The 21,375-nt window shown below is 43.3% G+C and overlaps 2 protein-coding genes across 2 annotated transcripts in view; both read left to right on the forward strand.

Annotated features, from left to right (window-relative positions):
- The window catches only part of ELOVL7 (ELOVL fatty acid elongase 7), a 43,905-nt gene extending 41,435 nt beyond the window's left edge, over positions 1-2,470 (forward strand). The window contains exons 7-8 of the mRNA XM_035100537.2: positions 248-384; positions 1,006-2,470. Coding sequence (XP_034956428.1) covers positions 248-384; positions 1,006-1,215 — 347 coding nt within the window. The 3' untranslated portion in view covers positions 1,216-2,470. The remainder of the gene's footprint in view (positions 1-247; positions 385-1,005) is intronic.
- A 1,592-nt stretch (positions 2,471-4,062) lies between these two features.
- Positions 4,063-21,375, forward strand: part of DEPDC1B (DEP domain containing 1B) — a 42,047-nt gene continuing 24,734 nt past the window's right edge. Inside the window, exons 1-7 of the mRNA XM_035100536.2 lie at positions 4,063-4,217; positions 6,941-7,206; positions 12,751-12,886; positions 14,563-14,690; positions 17,089-17,219; positions 18,574-18,621; positions 20,197-20,337. Of these exons, the coding sequence (XP_034956427.2) occupies positions 4,143-4,217; positions 6,941-7,206; positions 12,751-12,886; positions 14,563-14,690; positions 17,089-17,219; positions 18,574-18,621; positions 20,197-20,337 (925 nt within the window). The 5' untranslated portion in view covers positions 4,063-4,142. The remainder of the gene's footprint in view (positions 4,218-6,940; positions 7,207-12,750; positions 12,887-14,562; positions 14,691-17,088; positions 17,220-18,573; positions 18,622-20,196; positions 20,338-21,375) is intronic.

The following is a 21,375-nucleotide window of genomic DNA, read 5'->3' on the forward strand; positions in this document are numbered from 1 at the left end:
AGTGGGCACAGAGGCTCTTTAACAACAGAGTTGGCATATATGATGCAATCCATAGATAAATTTACAGCCACTGCATGAAGCTTCTGCTGCACGGAATTATTTCTGTTAATGACAGCCATTGTCATAATGGTTGCATACAAAGCGATCGCAAGGTTACCAGAAGCCTTGCTTTTCTTTGCCTCATAGCTCTGATTTGTCTCAGATGATGCACTTTGGATTGTTTCAAGACTGGATCTTGTTCTCACAGGTGGCTTAGGAACATTCCATGGTATGCTGAACTGTGTTGTGCATGTGATCATGTACACCTACTATGGACTCTGTTCCTTGGGACCAGCTTACCACAAATACTTGTGGTGGAAGAAGCATCTGACGACTATACAACTGGTGAGTAACTTTCAGAACACATAGGGGAAAGCTAGATTATCTGTTAGGGGTAGGTTGACTTTACTGAGTTTTAAACCTAGGTGCATATGAATGCTAGTTGAACTCATTGCGTGGCCTGTGCGCCCTGTTTCCTGAACTGCTACCATTTAGCCTGACTTCCCGGAGAAGATTAAAAACTCTTTAACAGTGGGGCTTTGGATGCAGCAGATCCAAAGAAACATCCAATTTGGGGGCTGCCAGTATGAAAACAGCAGACAGGAACTTGCCACTCGCCTAGCCAAACCTAAGGTCTCTGTCATGGTGAAAACCTTTCAACTATTAAGACTCTTCTCCACCAACACAGGCCCTCAGAGAGGCACCCTAGCTCCTTCTCAACAATTTATGGGATGGTGGTAACTGTAAATAAAGCAAAACCATTTGTAGTTCCAGTAGCCTGCTTTGAGAGCCGAGCATCACAATACCTTCCCCTCCCCAAGGATGTAGATCTAGTTCCACATAACTATCCTTACTTACATTTGATGTTTTACAAAGAAAGTCTGCTGCAACTCCCCCACCCCACCTCCACTGTGTGATTAAAACAAATTCCTAATGATTTACTATGGGTTTTTTTTTCTGTTTTAGATCCAGTTCATTATGGTTACCATCCATATAGGACAAATCTACTTAATGGATCATTGCCCATACCAGTATCCAATCTTCATGTTCATCATCTGGCTCTATGGCACTTTGTTTTTAATCCTGTTCCTGCACTTTTGGTACCATGCTTACACCAGAGGCAAAAGACCCCCCAAGACTTTACAAAACGGCATTACCAGAGACAAAACTGAATGAAACATTCTGCCACAAAACATGATTGGATGTTTTGACTTGACAATCAAGATGCATAGGTGTACAGCACACACTTGTTTTATACGTGGTTTTCCAAAACAAAAGAAAAAAACCTTGTATTTTTACTATAAATTATTTGGGATATAATCTTTATGTGGGAGGGAGGGTTAATCTAATGATTAAGAAGAGGCACTGACCTGAAATTTTCAGCACCAATGTACATATTTAAAAAATGTATGAAATAAGTTAATACTGAGTTGCACTCTTGGAGATGCATATGAATATTCATTATGGAAATGAGGTGTGCCTGATAAGTATACAAAAGTACTTTGAACACTGACAAAGATACAATTGTTTTTAGCTGGTGTAAATTACTAAGGTCTAAAGGCTACTCACTGAAATGGAATTCACCTTATCAACTATAGACCTCATTGTCAAATACAGCTACTGTAAACATTAATGTATTTTATAAAACTATGACTATTTAGTCTTAAAAATGACTTTTGTAATTCTAACGTGCCTTAGGGTATGAAGGAGGTATTGTTGGAAAGGTTGAACTGGTTGCAACGATAATCTCAAGCCTCTTGTTTGACTACCCTGAGCTTAATCTTGATTTGAACCGAATCGTATGTACTTGAGAGTATCAATACCCATGGGTTGCATGTTTCGAGGAAAACTGAAGATGGGGAGAAACTTCCCTTGCATTCTGACCACTACTTAACTTGCAGCGAAAATAATTTGAAGTTTACTGATACTTCCACATGAATGTATGTTAGAATTGGGCTGTAAAATGATACAATGCTTACACTTGTGTTTGGAGGACTATGTACCGCACATCTGGAGCTAGTGTAAACTATTGAGTCCCAAAATGTAAAACATCAAGTTCCTCTTCGGCAGGAGTGGCAATTCTGTTGTGCTACACCTGCTGCTAAAATCAGTCCCAGCCTCCCGAGCCCGTGTCAGGGATGATGAACAACAGCAGCTGGAGACCACACAGGTTGGCTACCTCTGTTTTGCAGGCATGCATTTCTGCATGTTCAGGTTCATGTTGCAAAAATAGATCCCATGAGAGTGCTGACCTCCTCCCCTTTTTGAAAGGCTAACCCTGTCTCCTTAGCACTTTCTTAGCAGTAGTGTTAGAACTCATTCTTTACAGGCAAAAATGACCTCCCTAGGTTTTGCCCGTGGCATCTCCATTGAAGGAATCCTGCCAAGGGAAGGACTCCTGTCTGAAATCCTAGAGTGCCAATCATTTTTTTTAATTGCTGAGTTTCTTACAAAAAAAGGGACACACACACACACACACACACAATATAAACATACATGTTTTGGTTTTTTGGGGGGGGGAGTAAACAATGAATATTGTATTACATCACCACCAACTTTCGCATTCCAAAATATAATAAAGATCACCCATCCTTCAACAAACTGTTTTAATACATAATTCATTTTCTGCTCTTCCAACATAGCTCAATTTATACAAGGGAAATTATTCCTCCCTCTCCATAGATTGAAATCAACATATTTCCTTCTTTGGGCAGGATAGTAACCATTTCACAGTCCACATTTTCAATGCATCTTCTAAATTTAGAAACAATGAAAGGGCTTTTGGGTTGGTTTCGTAACCAGTTACTTGTTTGATATTGTCTAAACCTTGATTCTAAAAGGTTTAGATTCTTTCAAGTAAACTGCATGGGGTGCAACACACTGCAACATAAGTTATACATATGAAAACATACACAGTACTGAAGTAGATGAGCCAAGTACTGTAGTTTAGTTTCTGTGTAAGGCAGGAGACAAATTATAATAACACTGTAGTGGTGCAAGGGTATTGCAAAGCTGTGTCTCCACACTGCCACTATTTGCACCTAAAGGTTAAGGTAAAGGACCCCTGGATGGTTAAGTCCAGTGGAATCATGCACCTAAAAAGATACTACGGAGCTGGAAGAGGTTGCAACATGGGAACTATAGTGACCACAGTTGAATGAGAGGAAGATGCGTAAAAGAAACCCGAATGGTTTGTTTTGAAACGTTTTTAAGTGAAATTATGCATGGCTTTTTGCCCTCTTGATAGAATAGGGGTCACCCTATGGATCTGAATCCCGGGAGATGCATTTACAGACACGCGGAATTCACTGTCCACAAATTGTAGTGGCGACCAGTTCCGGAGGTTTTAAAAAGGGCCTGGCGGAGAATGAGGCTTCCAGCGACTATTTCATCATGCCCATGATGAGAGGCCGTACCATATGGCTCTGAATACCAATTTGCTGGGAATCGCGGGGGGGGGGGCAGTGCTTTTGCGCTCAGGCCCATAAGCATCGGGTTTAGTCAGTCAGGGTGCTGGAACAACGGCATAAGTGACCTTGGCTGTGCGGGCGGCGGAGGCACAATAATGTGACTTGTCCGCGGTGTAATGGAAAGAAACGCGCGCGCGAGCCACCCCCGTCGCAGCTGCAGACCCTGGAATTCAGAAGCGGCTCCCGCGGCGCGGCGTTCCCTGGCTCCGTTCCAGCAAAACCTGGGCAGGGTCGCCTTCCGAGTCTCCAAGAGTTCTCAATCAAGGCACGTTCTCCTCCTCCTCTCAGCCCGCCCCCGCTGTTGCCAACTGGTAGTAAGAGAGAGAAAGCCCATTGGCCATCACCCGCTGCTACGCAAAACGAGCCCCTGACGTTTATGAGGCAACCAATCAGCTCTTTGCGTTTGGGGGGGTAGTAGAGGTTATTTAAATATATGCGTGTGCGTGTAGAAAAGAGAATGAGACTGAAAGGGTTAAGACGCGCCCCTTAAAGTGCCGCACTCCAATCGGGTGCGTCCGGAGTTAGCCACGTGACCTCAACACGGCCCAATCGGGATTCGCGCGTCTTTGATTCAAACTTTTCCCCTCGCGGGGGTTGCGTCGTGTGTCGGCCGGTCGCCGTGGAAACGGGCTGATGAGTACTCTTCTGTCGTGGCGGCCGATGGAGCCTCGACTGGTGGGGCCTGGGCCCTACCGCGCCACCCGGCTGGTAAGTGAACGGCGGCTCAGCAGAGGCCGCGCTTCTTGCCCGGGGCTCAGTCTTCCCGCGAGCGAGAAACGCACTTTGCACATGCTCAGGGGCGCATTCATCTTAATATTGCCGCTCCTCCAGGGCTGAGCCTACCTCAGACGAAGCCTCGCCCGAATGCATCACTGGAAGTTTGGGGACAAGAGTAATGGGGTTGCCAGGTAGCTAGAACTCCAGCCATCCCGTTCTTCGGCGACCGTAACCCCACAATGTGCCCCTCTAGAAGAACCAAAGGCCTGTTTATAATGAAAGTGCCATGTGAACCTCCCTGCGGAGAGCATTCCAGAAACTTGCAGAAGCAGCTTTTTTAGCCAACCTACTTGCCTGATTCAGAGATTGGTTCCAGGATGCCACTATTTTCGAGTGGGTGTGTCTTCACATACTGATAAATTCAGGTTGCACAATTTTCGTGATAAAGCAAGTGATGGGAAAATGTCATGGAAACTGTGGGATAAAACTTGCTTTGATGCAACCATTTAATCTCCCTGCAAACAAATAAAGATGCATGCTCAATAAACAGGTCATACGGAAGTGCCAAAATTCTCCAGTTTATATGCTGTTCCACAGGGCCAGACCAGTGAAGCCTCTGTAGAAAATACCCTCTTCTTTGCATGCCAGGATTTTGAAATCAAAAGCTGGTCTGTGGGCAAAAGTTCTCTGCTTTATTATGCCTCCACCACAATGGAGCTACATTCTCTGCTAACCATGCCTTCCACAAGGCAGTAGATGGTTGGCACAACACACTAAAGAGGTGACACAGTTTTGCAGACTTCTGGAAAGAAGCACATAGCCACTTTCCCCCTCCTTGGTACATTTTGGTGCTGTGCTGATCTAAGTCTTCTCTTGGCTACAGCTTGTGTTTAGCGGCTTGGTGCATTGTGCAAACCAGGCCTTGGTCTACACAGGTGAGTTTTATCTTCTGCCTTTACCACCACCAACCCTACACAAATTCAGCGTGGAGTACCTAAATCGGTTGGATGGTACCTTGTATACCTCCTCCTGGCAATTCCTGCAGCCAAGCTGGTACCAAATGTTTGATCAAAAAGGTGTATTGAAAAATAGGACTTTCGAGCCATCTGGCCCCAAAATGGCAACTAGGCATTCAGTTTGGGTGACTAACACTGGTTTAAGGAGCTATTTGCCACCTAGATTACATATACGAGCTTCTAACATTGCTGTCCACTACACAAGACACACACACACCAGTGTATTTCATTTTGTTTCCCTTCCATCCCCCCACCCTCTTATCTTCTGTTCTTTGGCAATCACTTGTAGCTGAGTAAGATTGTCTTCCATGAACATGATCTTAAGTCCGTAAGTGACGGTGGAGGCCAATTCTGGATCCATACGTCCTTCCACAGTGGGGACATAGGTTTCCAGGCAGGAGTTGATCGTGGTGAGGCTTTACCAATCGTGCCTTCCTCTTAAGCTCATTTCTCCCTTTCGTCTTTGCTTTCAGCCAATCAGATTAAAGAGCTTTCCATCTGTTTGATGTATGATTTTTACACTGGTGGGGAGTTTCCTTTTGAAAAAGGCATTGGCATTGAAAATAATAAATAGAGTTGGGGTGATAACACAACCCTGTTTAACACCTGATTCCACTGTTAATGGTTCACTTTGAGAGCCATTGTTATCTTCTGTGATTCTTGCTGTCATATCCTGGAGGAGCTGAAGGATGTCCACAAATTTATCTGGACAGCCAATTTTTAGAAGGGCATTTTTAGAAGGGCATTACGTTTTACAGTGTCAAAGGCCTTAGGTCAATAAATACCATTTACAGGGGGGGGGGTTGTTCTCTGCATTTTTCTTGCAGCTGTGAAATCTTGTTGATTGCCCCCCTAGAACAGGCATCCCCAAACTGCGGCCCTCCAGATGTTTTGGCCCACAACTCCCATGATCCCTAGCTAACAGGACCAGTGGTCGGGGAAGATGGGAATTGTAGTCCAAAACATCTGGAGGGCCGAAGTTTGGGGATGCCTGCCCTAGAAGGTCAAAAACCATTTTGGGATTCAGGAAGGGTAGCCTCGGATATTGTTAGAAGACTGTTTGCTAAGATCCTTGCAAGAATTTTGCCAGCTGCAGCTAATAAAAAGATGCCTCAATAGTTTCCACGATCTGTTCTATTGCCTTTTTAAAAGAGAACGATAATTTTGGCATCCTTGAAGTCTGCTGGGATCTTCTCTCCCAGATTTTTTTGATGAGCTTGTATAGTTGTTGTGTAAGTTCAATTCCGCCCACTTTGAAGACTTCATCAGGTATCCTATCAGGTTTTTCATTTGGTTAATGGCTGTACACAATTCTTCCAGGCATTGTCTTGTCAGTGTCTGGATAATTAACAATCTCTTTGGAGGTGGTTCACTTGTGTCAGCTTGCAGGGTATTTTGCCCTGAGGTATAATTGGCAGTTACTACCTTTGGGGGTAATTTCTTGTAGTTTAAGGAGAACCCCCCCCAAAAAAACCCTTAGCTTTGGGGTATAAGGAAATTACTTTTCTGGTATGTGGAGAAAAACTTGCAGGTCTGAGGGCAATACTTTTCCTGATTTATGAAGGTCTCCACTTCTAAGTAAGTTTTCTTTACCTGCTTTCCTTGACCTTCCCTAGGATTGCCTATGTCTGAGCAAACAAGCACTAATTTGGCTTTGGGTAAATCTTTTTGTACTGATATACTTTATTGTCTTCTCAGTGGAATGAGACTATTGAGCTCTTCCGAGGTGGGATGCCTTTACGGAAGCACCGCTGTCGCTTCAAAAGCTATGAGCGCTGCTTCACAGCTTCGGAGGCCGTTGACTGGCTACATAGACTGCTGCAGCACAATCAAAATTTCAGCCCAGAAGTGACCCGCACCCAAACTGTTCAGCTCCTCAAAAAATTCCTGAGAAACCATGTTATCGAAGATATCAAAGGAAGATGGGGCAAAGAGGATTTTGAGGACAATGGTCACTTATATAGGTAAATAACTGGATACTGTGGTTATATGGGTTGAAATATGAAAGAGGGAGAGAGACTTAACTGCAGGAGATTTTGTAATCTATTATGGTTTTGCAGCAGATTCTTGCAACTTTTATCAAGTTAAAGTCTTGTTCTTTTTTAAAAAAATCGGTACACACTGTTCACACCTATATTTCAAGTTTGGAAACACATATTTTCAAGCAGCAATAAAAAAAAGTATCCATGAAGAATGCATAATTTCTGAAAAAATATATATGAAAACATCCCTGCTACCATTCCATTTCTAAATACAAAACTGAATACCGTATTGTTGCTTCTGTGCAGCAAGAGAAGTTCATTTTCAAAAGAGGTAAAATTCAGTCTTCTGGTGTGAATGGTATGAATGAGAGAGAGCCCCCTTTTAATTTCTTAAGTAGTTTTTAGGTGATAAATGGAAGTATAGCAGAAAGGTATCGTTATTATATATGTACTTTCTGGTGGAAAAGGTTCCAGTTTGTGCTGTATGCTTTCTTCCCACTCAGTGAATGAATTGGGATTCATGGAACTGATACTGGGTACAGCTTCTGGCTGCATATATGCTTGGTGGCAGCCCATGATGAATTCTTACCCCGGAATGCTTTTAAACCTGCGCTAGCTCAAGGCAGTAACCAGGGTTGGTCTTCAGATAACATTCGAAAGCTCAAAAATTGCTATTTGTAGACTGCAAACATTAAGGCATTAAACACGCCTTCATAAAAAGGAAATGGGTAACAGGTCATGTAGCACAGGCTTTTAAAACCTTAATCAAATGTTTGACTTTACCCAAGGGTTATTTTTACATAAAAATGAAGCAATGTGCAGTATAAACAGAAAATATGGATTGTCCAAGAGTCTTTAATTAAACTGGTATGACCTATTAGCGTTGGATGAGATTCAGTGATTATGAGTACAGTTACTGGAACCACCAGTTACAATAAGTTAGGACAGGGGTCGGCAACCTTTTTCAGCTGTGGGCCGGTCCACCGTCCCTCAGACCATGTGGTGGGCCGAACTATTTTTTTTGGGGGGGGGGGAATGAACGAATTCCTATGCCCCACAAATAACCCAGAGATGCATTTTAAATAAAAGCACACATTCTACTCATGTAAAAACACACTGATTCCTGGACCGTCCGCGGCCATTGGGCCGCATCCGGCCCACGGGCTTTAGGTTGCCTACCCCTGAATTAGGACTTTAAAATAATGTGATTTAAAATAAGTAATCAATAATAATTAACCAATAAGTAAATGTTTATATAATAATCATTGGTTGTCTTCATTGAATATACCCAAAAATGTTATTTCAGGATTCTTCTTTTATTTACGTTTTTCTTTGGTTTTATTGTAATACTGTGTGTACCACTTTGTGGTGTTTTATATGAAACAATTTATAGTACTGAAATGAATAAATAAGTGTCCCTGCTCACTGGTCTACCTTTAAGACCAATTGGGTATTTGCATTTTTGCAATGCTGAACTTTAATCTTTTCAGATAGTGCCATAATGTACTTTTATAATTATACTGTTGTACTAGTTGGGTGTACTAGTCCTTTTATTTATACAAATGATGTCGTAATAGGTTGCAAAATAATGGATTTTATTCCGTGACTGCTGATCCCTGCTTGTTTGTGTTGCAGCCATGATGAAATAGGTTCACGAGCATTAGCATGATGAAATAGGCTCACGGCGTTATGTAAATGCCACACATATTACCCCATTTAGCTTTGCATTGCCTGTAGTTCTCCATGGTCTCCGGCAGTGAGGCCTTTCTTGCCACCTGACCTTTTAAGTGCAGGTGAGAGGGGTTGAACCCGAGACTTCCTGCATACAAAGCACAACTGAGCAGTTACCCTTCCCCCTAACTTTTGTGTACTGTTAGAAGTGTTGTAAAGCGGAACCTTCATTCAATGCACCCAGGTCTCCTTCCAACACAGGCTCTATGCAGGATCTTCAGGAAAGAAGAACAAAGTAACTCCCTTCTGATTTCCTGGATTGGTCCCCTGACCCTTCTGAATTTCTCTAGGTTGAAGTCGGTTTCTGCTTTTTTGCCATCTGCTTCCTCCCCCATCTTAAACGTGTTCTCCCCGCCCCAAGTTCCTTGAATGTGTATCAAAGTAGTTTTAAAAAGCTAGAAACTATTTTTTAGGGAAGGAGTTACACAAAACCTCTCTTTGTCCAGTTAGTATTTATCAGTAGTATTATCAAGCATGAAAATGTAAGGCTATAACTATTCTGTTTCAAACAAAATGGGAAAACATGGGGCTGAATTCCATTGTGGCCAGCCTTCCAGGGCCCATATGCCAGTGTTGGGCAGTTCCAGATTTAAAAGTGAGCAGGGTGCAACTTTTGGAGACCCATGGTTTGGGATGGTGACTGTCCATAGTGCCAAAAATATCTTTTGCAGTATTTTTCTTGTTCAAACGTCACCATTGACAAACATTTCAGAACTCGAACGCCCCAAACCCAGAAGTCAATGCTTCGGTTTTTGAACATGCATTCGAAGTCGATCATGAAATGCGGCTTCTGTATTGAGTTTTCCATATTGACTTTTCGGTTTTGAGGCTTCTGTATTGAGTTTTCTGTTTTGGAACTTCAACAGAGTTCCGGAACGGATTACGTTTGAAAACCGAGGTACCACTGTATCCCTGTGGTGCTTTCTCCCATAATGTACATGATGTTGAGTAATCATCTTATCTTTTTATTTTGTGAACCAGTATGAAGGGCGGTATACGAATTTAATAAATAATAATAATTGTGTTTCCACTGTATTGTTTTTCTCTTTTGGACTGTCCTTCCTTCCTTCCTTCCTTCCTTCCTTCCTTCCTTCCTTCCTTCCTTCCTTCCTTCCTTCCTTCCTTCCTTCTGTTCCATTTGTCTTCTTGGCATTTGTTCTACCTGCTTCTGTACCAGAAGATGAAACAAATATATATTTTATAGAATAATATAAGGCAGGGCAAAGGTAACAATGGGTGGATCAAAATATGTGACTCAAACCTTTGTACAGTTGGCTACATTCCAGCCATGCAGAAATCCAGAGGCTTTTGCGCAGACAAACACACACATCCCTCTCTCCATCTTCCATCAAGGCTCAAGCAAGAGGCATTATCACAGTTCAGCATCACATTCCAGACTGGCAAAACCAGTGGAATAGAGCAGTGACAAAGCATGGTTCTCAATTATTTTCCCTTCTTAAAAAAATGTAAAGGAACTTTCAGATTACAGCAGTGCTCGGTGTTAATTGTTCAGCAGATTGGTATTATTTTGCCAGTTTTTTTAATTAAGAATTTTGTATGGCTGTCCCTGTAGAGTGAATTAACTTGCCAGGGATCAATGCAGTAAACTTAAGCTGTGGTTTTGGAGGTACCGTGTTTCTCCAAAAATAAGACACTGTCTTATATTTTTCCCCTCAAAAAGCACACACAGTGGCTTATTTTCAGGGGATGTCTTTTTTTTTTAAATTAAGTATGGTACAGTTTAACCTACAAGGTTAAACTGCCTATCACTATGGCTTATTTTCTGGGTATGGCTTATTTTCGGGGTATGGCTTATTTTTGGATAAACACGTTATATATCTTACCTACCAAAGTATGTTGTTCTTCTTAACTTTCAGGACAATGGATATATTTGGAGCACCATCTGGTGGACAATTGCACACACACCCTCTCTCCCCTGCACCTAGTTATTGCAGGTGGAAGTTTAGTTGCTTTAACTGTTACTGTCTTTATTTTATTGCTTTATTTATTTAATTGCTTTGGGATGTTTTATGGCGAGTGATTCATAAATGAATTAAATAGCATAGGGGAAGCTTATTTACATAGCAATCGATGGTGCCTAAAGCCTTAATCTAAGCTTTGTTATTTTCAGAATAATGGCTTGGGTCAGTTGCCTTTTCTTTTTTTCACAGACAGAGAAAAGAGAGCAAAAGTTATCAACTGGGTCTGTGGTTTGATTTGATTTAGGGTGAAAGAATAACACTCCAGCTGATGAGCTGTACTAGTTTTGAGCTGCTGTATAATTATAAAAGCAACTTAATGAGAGAAACTGTTCCCTGAGAGGCTGCTCCCTAGAAGAACTTGTTAGGTTTTTCCTTTAAGACTGATGTGGTCAATGGTGCTACACAGAGATATGTGTTTGTAACCTTGATCTGATTATTAACACACCTGTGAGCTTTTGCTAATTTGAATAATTGAAGGTAGTTTGCTTACTGTAATGTGATTGGGTAATTGACTATTTTGAATTCTGTATTTAATCTACCCAAATGGTTCATGGGTGTGGTGGTGATGTATTGTGAAATGAGAGGAATGGAGTAGAGGAGTGTGTTGTATATAATTGTAAATAAAAGCAAGCAAAGATACTGAAGACGACTTTGTTATTTCGTCGACCCTGCCGCTGTTGCCACTCGGTTGGTGCGTATTTTGCCCAACAGAACATACTAGCTCAGGCCTCCCCAAACTGCGGCCCTCCAGATGTTTTGGCCTACAACTCCCATGATCCCTAGCTAACATGACCAATGGTCAGGGATGATGGGAATTGTAGTCCAAAACATCTGGAGGGGTGAAGTTTGGGGGTGCCTGTACTAGCTCCTGGCTTTTCAGCCGTCCCCTTTCCTCATGTGGGCATTTCCCCTTGGCTCCATCTACACTATAGATTTAAAGCAGTATCATACCATTTTAAACAGTCATGCCTTTCCCCAAAGAATCCTGCAAACTGTGGTTTGTTAAGAGTGCTGATAATTGTTGCGAGGCGCTTATTCCGTTTACAGAGCTACAGTTCCCAGAGTGGTTTAACAATCAACCCTCTGCCCAGTAAATTATGGGAACTGTAGCTCTGTGAGGGGAACAGGGGTCTCCTAAGAGCTCTCAGTATGCTTAGCAAACTACAGTTCCCAGGATTATTTGGGGGAAACCAGGACTGTTTAAAGTGGTATGATACTGCTTTAAATCTATAGTGCAGATGGGGCACATTACTTTTTCATTAACCAGCCCAGCTCTGGAAAGGGTCCATGTTGATGGAGCAATAGAATATTATTCTGCTGTTTCCATCAACGAAGTCAGTGCATGATATGAAAGAGTTCTACTCTTTCCTTTTGCACATTGGTGACTTCATTGGATTCATCCCAGAATCAGCTTCTAGGTCAAGAAGGCCAGTGCGTAAACATTTCACATGTGCCTCAAACAATTCACTTGCACCAAGAAGATTTGAGTCCTCTGCCAGTGTGGTGTAGCGGTTAAGAGTGGTAGACTCGTAATCTGGTGAACCAGCTTCCCGTCTCCGCTCCTCCACATGCAGCTGCTGGGTGACCGTGGGCTAGTCACACTTCTCTGAAGTCTCTCAGAGTGTTTGTTGTGGGGGAGGAAGGGAAAGGAGAATGTTAGCCGCTTTGAGACTCCTTTGGGTAGTGATAAAACAGGATATCAAATCCAAACTCCTCCTCCTCCTCCTCCTCCTCCTCCTCCTCCTCCTCCTCCTCTCTCAATGTTCACAAGCTGAACTCAGTTGTGGCTTTAATGTTTTGTTTTTCATTTTAGATTTCCTCCTTTCTCACCATTGAAACCATATCCCAAACGATCCCCGTACCGAAGGGAAGTTGTCAAATTCCCAAACTGGAATGATTTTGAAAGAGATACTTTCCAAGAACAGATCCCAGGGAAGCCCCTCATGTTGGTAAGCTTTTCATCTATACGAATATCATTTTGATGCGGAAGATGCTAACTACAAGCTCCTGTTCACTGACATATCTGTGAAAGGCATGCTTTGGTTCCTCCCAAGTGGCGAGCAACAGTGGAGCCAATCAGGCTCTGTGGAGAAGTGTTGCTACAGCCAGTCCAGTCCCTGACACCTTTTGGAGCTGACCTCCACCTGGGTGTGGACCAGAGAATCCTGGGCTGTGGCTTTGGTATTGCCATCGCCAACTTTCCCTCCCTCCCTCAGGGAAGAGAACATAATTGCTAAGGACTATGATTAGTCAATAGTTGATTAGTCAATAATTTAAAAGGTGAAACCAATATATGAGATAGATGCATGACATGCAAAGCAAGATATCTCAAGCCTTTATTTGTTATAAATGTAATTATTTGTCGTTAGGTGGGTCAATTATAAATGGCACATAATTAATAAAATGAAATAGCGATGTTTATTTTTGTATTATTGTAACTTTGTTGTTGTTGTTTAGTCGTTTAGTTGTGTCAGACTCTTCGTGACCCCATGGACCATAGCACGCCAGGCACTCCTGTCTTGCACTGCCTCCCGCAGTTTGGTCAAACTCATGTTGGTCGCTTCGAGAACACTGTCCAACCATCTCATCCTCTGTCGTCCCCTTCTCCTAGTGCCCTCAATCTTTCCCAACATCAGGGTCTTTTCCAAGGATTCTTCTCTTCTCATGAGGTGGCCAAAGTATTGGAGCCTCAGCTTCACAATCTGTCCTTCCAGGGAGTGCTCAGGGCTGATTTCCTTAAGAATGGATAGGTTTGATCTTCTTGCAGTCCATGGGACTCTCAAGAGTCTCCTCCAGCACCATAATTCAAATTCATAATTATTGTAACTATTAATTCATAATTATTGTAACTATTTGTTTTATTACTGTGGAATTTGCAAAAGAAAGCATTTGTAAAAATTAAAAGAAAGATTAAAAATAATAAGCTGCATTACTGGAATAAATGCACTTTTCGACGATATTCAAATTTTCCGAGTTTCACCTGTATAATCAAAATAAAAACAGCAACCCAATAACACCCCCCCCAAAAGAGAGCTGCATTTTATAAGGGCATAGGATGTCAATCAGATCAACCAAAGGCGTGGTTAAAAAGGAATGTTTTTGCCTGGCACCTAAAGGTGTATAATGAAGGCACCAGACGAACTTCCCTGGGGAGAGCATTCTACAGACTGCAGAGAAGGCCCGTTCTTGTGTTGCCACCCTCCGGACCTCTCGAGGAGGAGGCACACGAAGGAGGACCTCAGAAGATGATCTCAGGGTCCGGGTAGGTTCATATGGAAAGAGGTGGTCCTTGAGGTATTGCAATCCTGAGCCGTTTAAGGCTTTATAGGTCAAAACCTATAACCTTTGAATTGGGCCTGGAAACCAGTTGGTAGCCAGTGCAATCAGACCAGGATCGGTGTAATATGCTCAAACTGTCTTGCTCCGGTGAGCAACCTGGCCGCTGAATTCTGCACTAGCACGTAGGACACATTATCTTCTCTGCACTGTTGCTTAGAAATGTACTGAAGAATTGGCAATTATTTGCAACTAATGGCTCTGGATCGGTGTAGGATTAGGGTCCTTATTAAGGGAAAGAATTGTTATATACAATACTAAAACTTGTTAGCTTTCTCATCTCTTGTAGAATTCTGAAATGTGGTTCAAACGTCACAGTATTGCAATTGGAGAAGTACCAACGTGCAGACTCGTACATCGCCGACAATTAGCAGAGCCAAATCTGGAAGATATATGGAGGTCCATGACTCTATCGCAGTAAGTCGACTGCATGAACCTTTCTCTTTCAACCTAAGCTGAGAGTAAGTAGCAGAAAGCAACAGGCTGTGCTTTGCATACATACATACATACATATGCGACAAACCCCCTGCTGACGTTGCCAATAAATTATGAGACGAAAGGATACAGGGGTAAAGCAATCCCCACTCAATTCCTTACGCCTTAAAATAAACCCCTCAATTCTGGGCTTCTCAGTAAAGAGAGTCTAATTCCAGCTTTCATGGCCTGATCTCACAAACACTCAGGGCTATTTGAATGAAAAACCTCTTGCCTACAGAACAGGGACTCCCTCAACTCAGATCCCCACTGTATCAGTCTGCCATACCACCCTGGCAAACTTGTCACCATACTGCCCTTCCTGTGGGACTCTGACACAAACTATCCCCTTTTCCTTAGGTAAATTTTGCCCTTTTCTGAGTCTCCACCTCTGTGAGTTTTAATACGCTGCTGGAATAACCAAGACGATACTTGGCACAAAAAGAAGATGAATTTTATTTTCTTGAGAACATAGGTTTTTCTTTTCTTAACGATGCATAAGTTTACAAGCTTAGTTACAGTTATACATTAACTCTGTCAGACTTCAACTTCAAGTTATCCTAAGCCTAACCTAAACCACCACTATCCTGGCCCCACACCCTTCTTCTTCCCTCTTCGTCACCAACCTCCCACTCTTCCAACTGCCAAAATGGTTATTCCCTCCTTTTTAAACCGGGCACCGTCCCGCCTCCTAAAGATGTGCTGTCAGTTAAGCTGGAGGTGGATTAACTCTTTCCAATCCAGGGTGTAATAAATCTTCCATCCTGGGGCTAATCCGTTACAACATACATACATAATCCAACTTGCCACTAAGAAAATACAAAGTCAGCAATTCAGTAATCCAAAAACTGAAATTCTTTTGCCTTTTCTCAGCTTGCTTGTGGACTCCAGCCCCTGAACTGCAATGCCCAGCCTTTTTAAAAAACAACAACAACAACAAAACCCTGTGAGAATAATTCTTTGCACAGCATATAGTTCAACTGTGGAACTCAGTCTCATAGGAAGAACTGATGCCTGCCAACCTATATGGCTTTCAAAGAGGATTGGATAAATTCATGGAGGAGAAGGCTTTTAAAGGCTTCTCCGTGATGGCTGTGTTTTGCCTCCACAGTTGGCAGGAAGGGAGAGAGCTCTTCTGCTTGAATCCTGCTTGCAGGTTTCCCGCAGGCATCTAGTTGGCCACTGTGAGAACAGGATGCTGGCCTAGATGGGGCATTGGCCTGATCCTGCAGGCTGTTATGTGATGCGTGTAACCAACACCCACTGCTTTCAATCCACCCACAGGGCCCCTGCCCCCCCCCCACTGTTTAGACATGGCTGGTTTTGTCTATTTTGTATGGAAAGAAGTGTAACAAATAGAATCGCTACCATTCCTTTCCAGTGCCAGATTTACGTATAAGCTAAACAAGCTATAGCTTAGGGCCCCACTCTCTTGGGCCCCCCCAATAAATCTAAAGGGAAAAAAAACTGGATGCACATTTCCAAAATATAAGATAAAAAAACAAATAAAATGGCTTTAGATACCTATCAGGTCCATAAATTACCATATAGCATATATTCAACACAAGAAACACTCAACAATTTGTTGTTGACCAAAAGACAGCTGGACATATAAAGGGCCCCATTACCTTCAGTAGCTTAGGGCCTCATCAACCTAAATCCGGCCCTGTTCCTTTCAGTTTTACAGTGGTACCTCGAGTTGCAAACGTTTCAGGTTACAAACTCCACTAACCTGGAAGAATCAACTCGAGTTGGGAACTTTGCCCCAGGATGAGAACGGAAATAGTGTTCCAGTGGCGCAGCAGCAGCAAGAGGCCCCATTAGAGAAAGCATGCCTCTAGTTAAGAACTTACGAATTAGGTTCGTAACTAGAGGTACCACTGTATATTATAGAATATTGGTGGAATGCGGTGCGTAATGCCTTTAGGTATTTTGGGGTTGTTTTGTTCTCTAGAGCAGGTGGGGCAAACTAGCGTGCGGACACTCTCACTGGTTTTTCCCAACCGGGGGGCGGGGGAGGTTGGCATTTATAAAATGCACTTTGATGGGTAAGAACGGGTTTTCCATTATTACATGCAACCTCAGCATTACAGTCGCAAGTATCTGAAAAATATGGGCGCTGTGTCTGTAAAGCATTAGTTTTAAACCAGAATGTTGCTTTTTCTATTGGTATTGCAAGCTTCAAGGCTGCTTGTGATGCCTATTAAACATACTCCATCTGTCTGAACTTTTTGTATTCCAGTAAAAGTACTTCATTGTGATGTGTGGTGCTTCTACAACTAATTGTGCTGCTAGTCTGATAAACCCATTTGTTTCCCCACCCTCCTCCCTCTTATTGCAGCTTGCAAAAGACTTTAGGCTTGGATTCTCTGAATGACATGCTGGACATTAAACTTGTGAATCCAAAGCATATAATTCAGAATGTGTATAATGTCAACAAGCAGGGGGTTGTCATCCTAGAAGATAAATCAAGTAAGTAGAGTAATTTGTTTAGTTTGTTACAGCTTTTCTAGGATTTGTGCTTGATAATATGGTAATTCAGCGGGGGGGGGGGAGGAACATTCTGTAGCTGAATAATGTTTTTATTATAATGTATTAGTATTTACTTTTAAATTTTATTGTTATTGACACACAGGTCCTTATGCTCGTAAAAATTGGAGGTCGATTGGAAACCTTTATTGTGCAACAAGCGACTAACCTGTTCAAATAATAGCACTTGTTCTGCAAAGATGTTGGGCTTTTATCCAATGGCAGTCCTTCTCAGAATAGGCCAATTGAAGTTAATGGACATGACTAACTTGGGTTCAATGGGTCTAAGACGTACTGGGGTATTGTTAGTGGTGGGAGCAGATCTGCATGGCGCTTCTGCAGTGCACGCCTCGCCGAGTCCCGATTGAGCGGGACCCGGCAAAGACAGCAGCACGCGCCGCGCTGAGTCCCGACCCAGCAGGACCCGGCAAAGACAGCAGCGCGCTGAGTCCCGACCCAGTCGGGGCTTGGCGTGGTGCGTGCTGCTGCCCTTGCTGGGTCCCGCTCAGTCGGGGCTCGGCATGGCGCGCGCTGCGCCGCGCCCCAACTGAGCGGGACCCGGCAAGGGCAGCAGCACGCGCCACGCCAAGCCCCGACCCAGCAAAACTCTCTGAAAGCTTAATAAAAAATAAAAAAGCTTAACAAAAAAAATAAGACATCCACTGAAAATAAGCCGTGGTGTGTTTTTTGGAGGAAAAAATAAATATAAGATGGTCTCTTATTTTGTGAGAAACACGGTATTTACCTGCCCTTTCCCCGAAGTTCCCAGGGCGGGTTACATCGATTAAAGCACAGTGTTGAAAACCAATTAAAACAACTTGCAATCACATAAACAAGTTGAGTCCTGAAAATATGCACCCCAGTTTTCAAAAGTCAGGGTAAAGAGAAGAGTCTGCAGGCTTTGTTGAAAGATGTGTAACAGGCATCCCCAAACTTTGGCCCTCCAGATGTTTTCGCTTACAACTCCCATGATCCCTAGCTAACAGGACCAGTGGTCGGGGAAGATGGGAATTGTAGTCCAAAACATCTGGAGGGCCGAAGTTTGGGGATGCCTGATGTATAACAAAGATGCCAGGCGCACCCCTGTTGGGAGGAAGTTCCACAACTTGGGTTGCCACCGAGAAAGCCTTCTGCCAGGCTACCACCCAGGAGTTGATTGGGATGACTCTATGGCTGTTGATGTAATAGCTCCTGGACGAGGATTTCCTGTAGCTTGTAAATCCATTCCTCTGCTTCGTAAAAGTCAGTGTTGATATAGTTAATGATTTTTGAAAATTCTCATCTCTATTCACTGCAGAGGAGCTGCCTCACTGGGTGCTGTCGGCAATGAAGTGTCTGGCAAGTTGTAAGTATTGATTTCAGTGTGAATAGGGAAACTCCTCCCCCTTTTCTGTTTTAAGAAAACCACTTTGACAAGGGCAAATAAGGCTTCCTTCATCATTATGCTCTGCAGTGTGAGGCTGTCTGTTTGTCACGGGCTAGTTGGACGCAGAGGAATAGTGGGAGGAACCAGCTGGGGAACCACCAAGGGAAGAATGTAGTAGGACACCGATGAGTGGTCAGAGGGAGAAGAAGGAGAAGACTTGGAAGAGGATGTGTTGGAAGCTGAAGGGGCAACAGGGCTTAGTGAGCAGGGAAAGTCTGTAGCAGAGAGAAGTCAAGAATCAGAGGCGGAATCTGAAGCGCAGAGGAGGGAGGCCAAGAGGCAGAGATGAGTCAGGTTGGTGAAGGATCACTGGTGTCTCCCCCTCCTACTGTGACAAGCTCCCAGGACCAGAAGAAGTATGAAGGGGGAGGAGCAGAGACAGGTGCACCGGCGTAGTCTCAGATTGCTTGGGAAGGCCCCAGGGGAGGAGGTGGCTAAGGCAACTGTGGGAAGGCAGAAACCTTCATTCTCGGCAACTGCTTCATGTGGGCAAGACCTGCTGCAGAAGAGTTGCTGTGCTCATTTGGCCTGACGCTCCTGTTCAGATCCTGTTTTTGCTACTAGAGAGTTAACTCCAACTTGCTTGATCAATGAGGCTTCATTCATCATCACACTCTGCACAGTGCTGTTCCTTCCCTGTTTGCTCAGTAAGGACAGAAGTCCAAGCTCACGTGGGTGGAACTTAGTTCTTAGTAGAGTATCCCATTCCTACTACCGTTGCTGCTTGCCTTCAAATTTTGTATTACTGTACTGGGGAGCCCTAGGAACTGCCCAGTGGATCAAGACGTTCAAGCCAACAAAAAAACTGTATTGCATGGAGTCACAGGAAGCACAATAGGTTCAGCATTGACTAAGCCCCAGATGAGCAGCTTTATAGCCTTAACCCTTCCTCTTCTTCTTCTTCACACGTACGGCTCTGGTATGATTGGCTGCTTATTTGGAAACATTGGCTACTCATCAGTTATGGGTATCTTGTGTGGTAGTCTTCATCTTAAATCCTCATGCAGGGCATTGGCCTGCTAATGTTGTATCCCATGATCAACCATCACCCAGAATTGACTGATATGGGCAGTAACTTTGGTGTGATTGTACAATGTACAATGCTTTCATTGGATGTGAGCCACTAGAAGCCCCTGGGCCAAATCCGCCACCCGCCCACTATGCCAGAGTATATGCCATCCTAGAGGGTAAAGTAATACTGAGAAAGCAGCATCTCTGCCAACCCAATTTGTTGTGGAGAATTCACTGGGGCAGGGCTTGTTCTGTATACAAGTTTAATGTGTTTATGGGGTTATATGAGGAGGCAGAATTCTAGCCTACTCTGATCTGATGAATCCCACACATTTCCCCCCCCCCTCCTGTCAAATAATTTCTCCATTTCCTCTTTGCTCTCGTGGACACACCAATACTGAGTAGAAATGTAACTGCTGATAATTTCTGTCAGCCAGCACAAGGCATTCATTTCTTCTCTCTCCTTTGCCCACATCACAATAGGGCCCAGGTGTCCGGATCTGAAACAACCGACATACTCAGGGTTTGAAAGAGATGTCTTCAGAACCATAGCGGATTACTATGGCCACATGAAGGAGCCTCTTCTCACTTTCCAGTTTTTTGATCTCTTCGTCAATGTGCTAGGTAAGAACTCCTTCCCTCTGGAGGCCAGTCACTCTTTGACTATTCCACCCCCCCCCCCCCAGTTTTTCAACTTGTAAAGATGTGTCTCTTTAACCAGGCCTTGGGGTTTCCCTGAGGTTGTCGATTAGTCAGGTTGAGAGAACTGTTGAGTCACAGAATGAGCTGCCAAAGTCTTCTCCAACCTTCTCCAGGTGTGGTCCAAAACATCTGGAGGGCACCTGGTTGGCAAATCCTGGACAGTGGGAATGCTTTATTGTCCTCCTGTTTAAAGTTAATGGTTTTATGGCTGTAGTTTGCTTGGCTGTAGAAGCTGCTGTTTCATTGGGGACCCTGATAACCCAGGCTCAGAAGCTTCTACTTATATTCCAGCAAAAGTAGGTAAAAGCACCCTTCAGACCTCCTGTGCCCAACGTGGGAAGGTTGGGGGGACTGAGCAGGCAGGAAAGTTTTTGGGTAGTGACAGGGGATGGGGTTACTTGCAGCCCTGGGCCTGCTGCACATGTCAAATTCAGACATAATGCTTGAGTGGCAGTTGTCCCTGTCTGTGGCATGAGCTGTTTTTACTTTGTTGTGTTCTAAGTATTATAAACCACTGTGGAATTTGGAGCTGATGGGTGGTATGAAAATTTATACTTTGAATAAATAAATAAATTTTCTCTTTGGAACACAAACAGGATACAAATTAAAATTGCACAGATGAGTTTTCGGGAAGCAATAAATCCAGAGAACAATGAGGAGCAAGTTCTAGAACAAGAAATGTACACATCCAGTAGTGAACAAGCAAGCTTTACTTAAAAACAACAACAACCAACAGTACAGTAATTCAATTTCGAGCATTTCACCGTTGTCCTTTTATTTGTAGCCTCCAAAGGGAGCCCAGAGCAGCTAACCTTGTACAGAAACAACTGCAATAGCAAAATGAAAACACTATAGAGCATTTGTTTATTTAAAACATGTCTGTATCGCCTCCTGTGGCAAGTCTTGATGCACTATGCAACAATATTAAAATGCACATCAAGATATTAAAACACAGAAAGA

This window comes from Zootoca vivipara, chromosome 11, assembly GCF_963506605.1.
Source record: "Zootoca vivipara chromosome 11, rZooViv1.1, whole genome shotgun sequence".
Classification (NCBI taxonomy): Eukaryota; Metazoa; Chordata; class Lepidosauria; order Squamata; family Lacertidae; genus Zootoca; species Zootoca vivipara.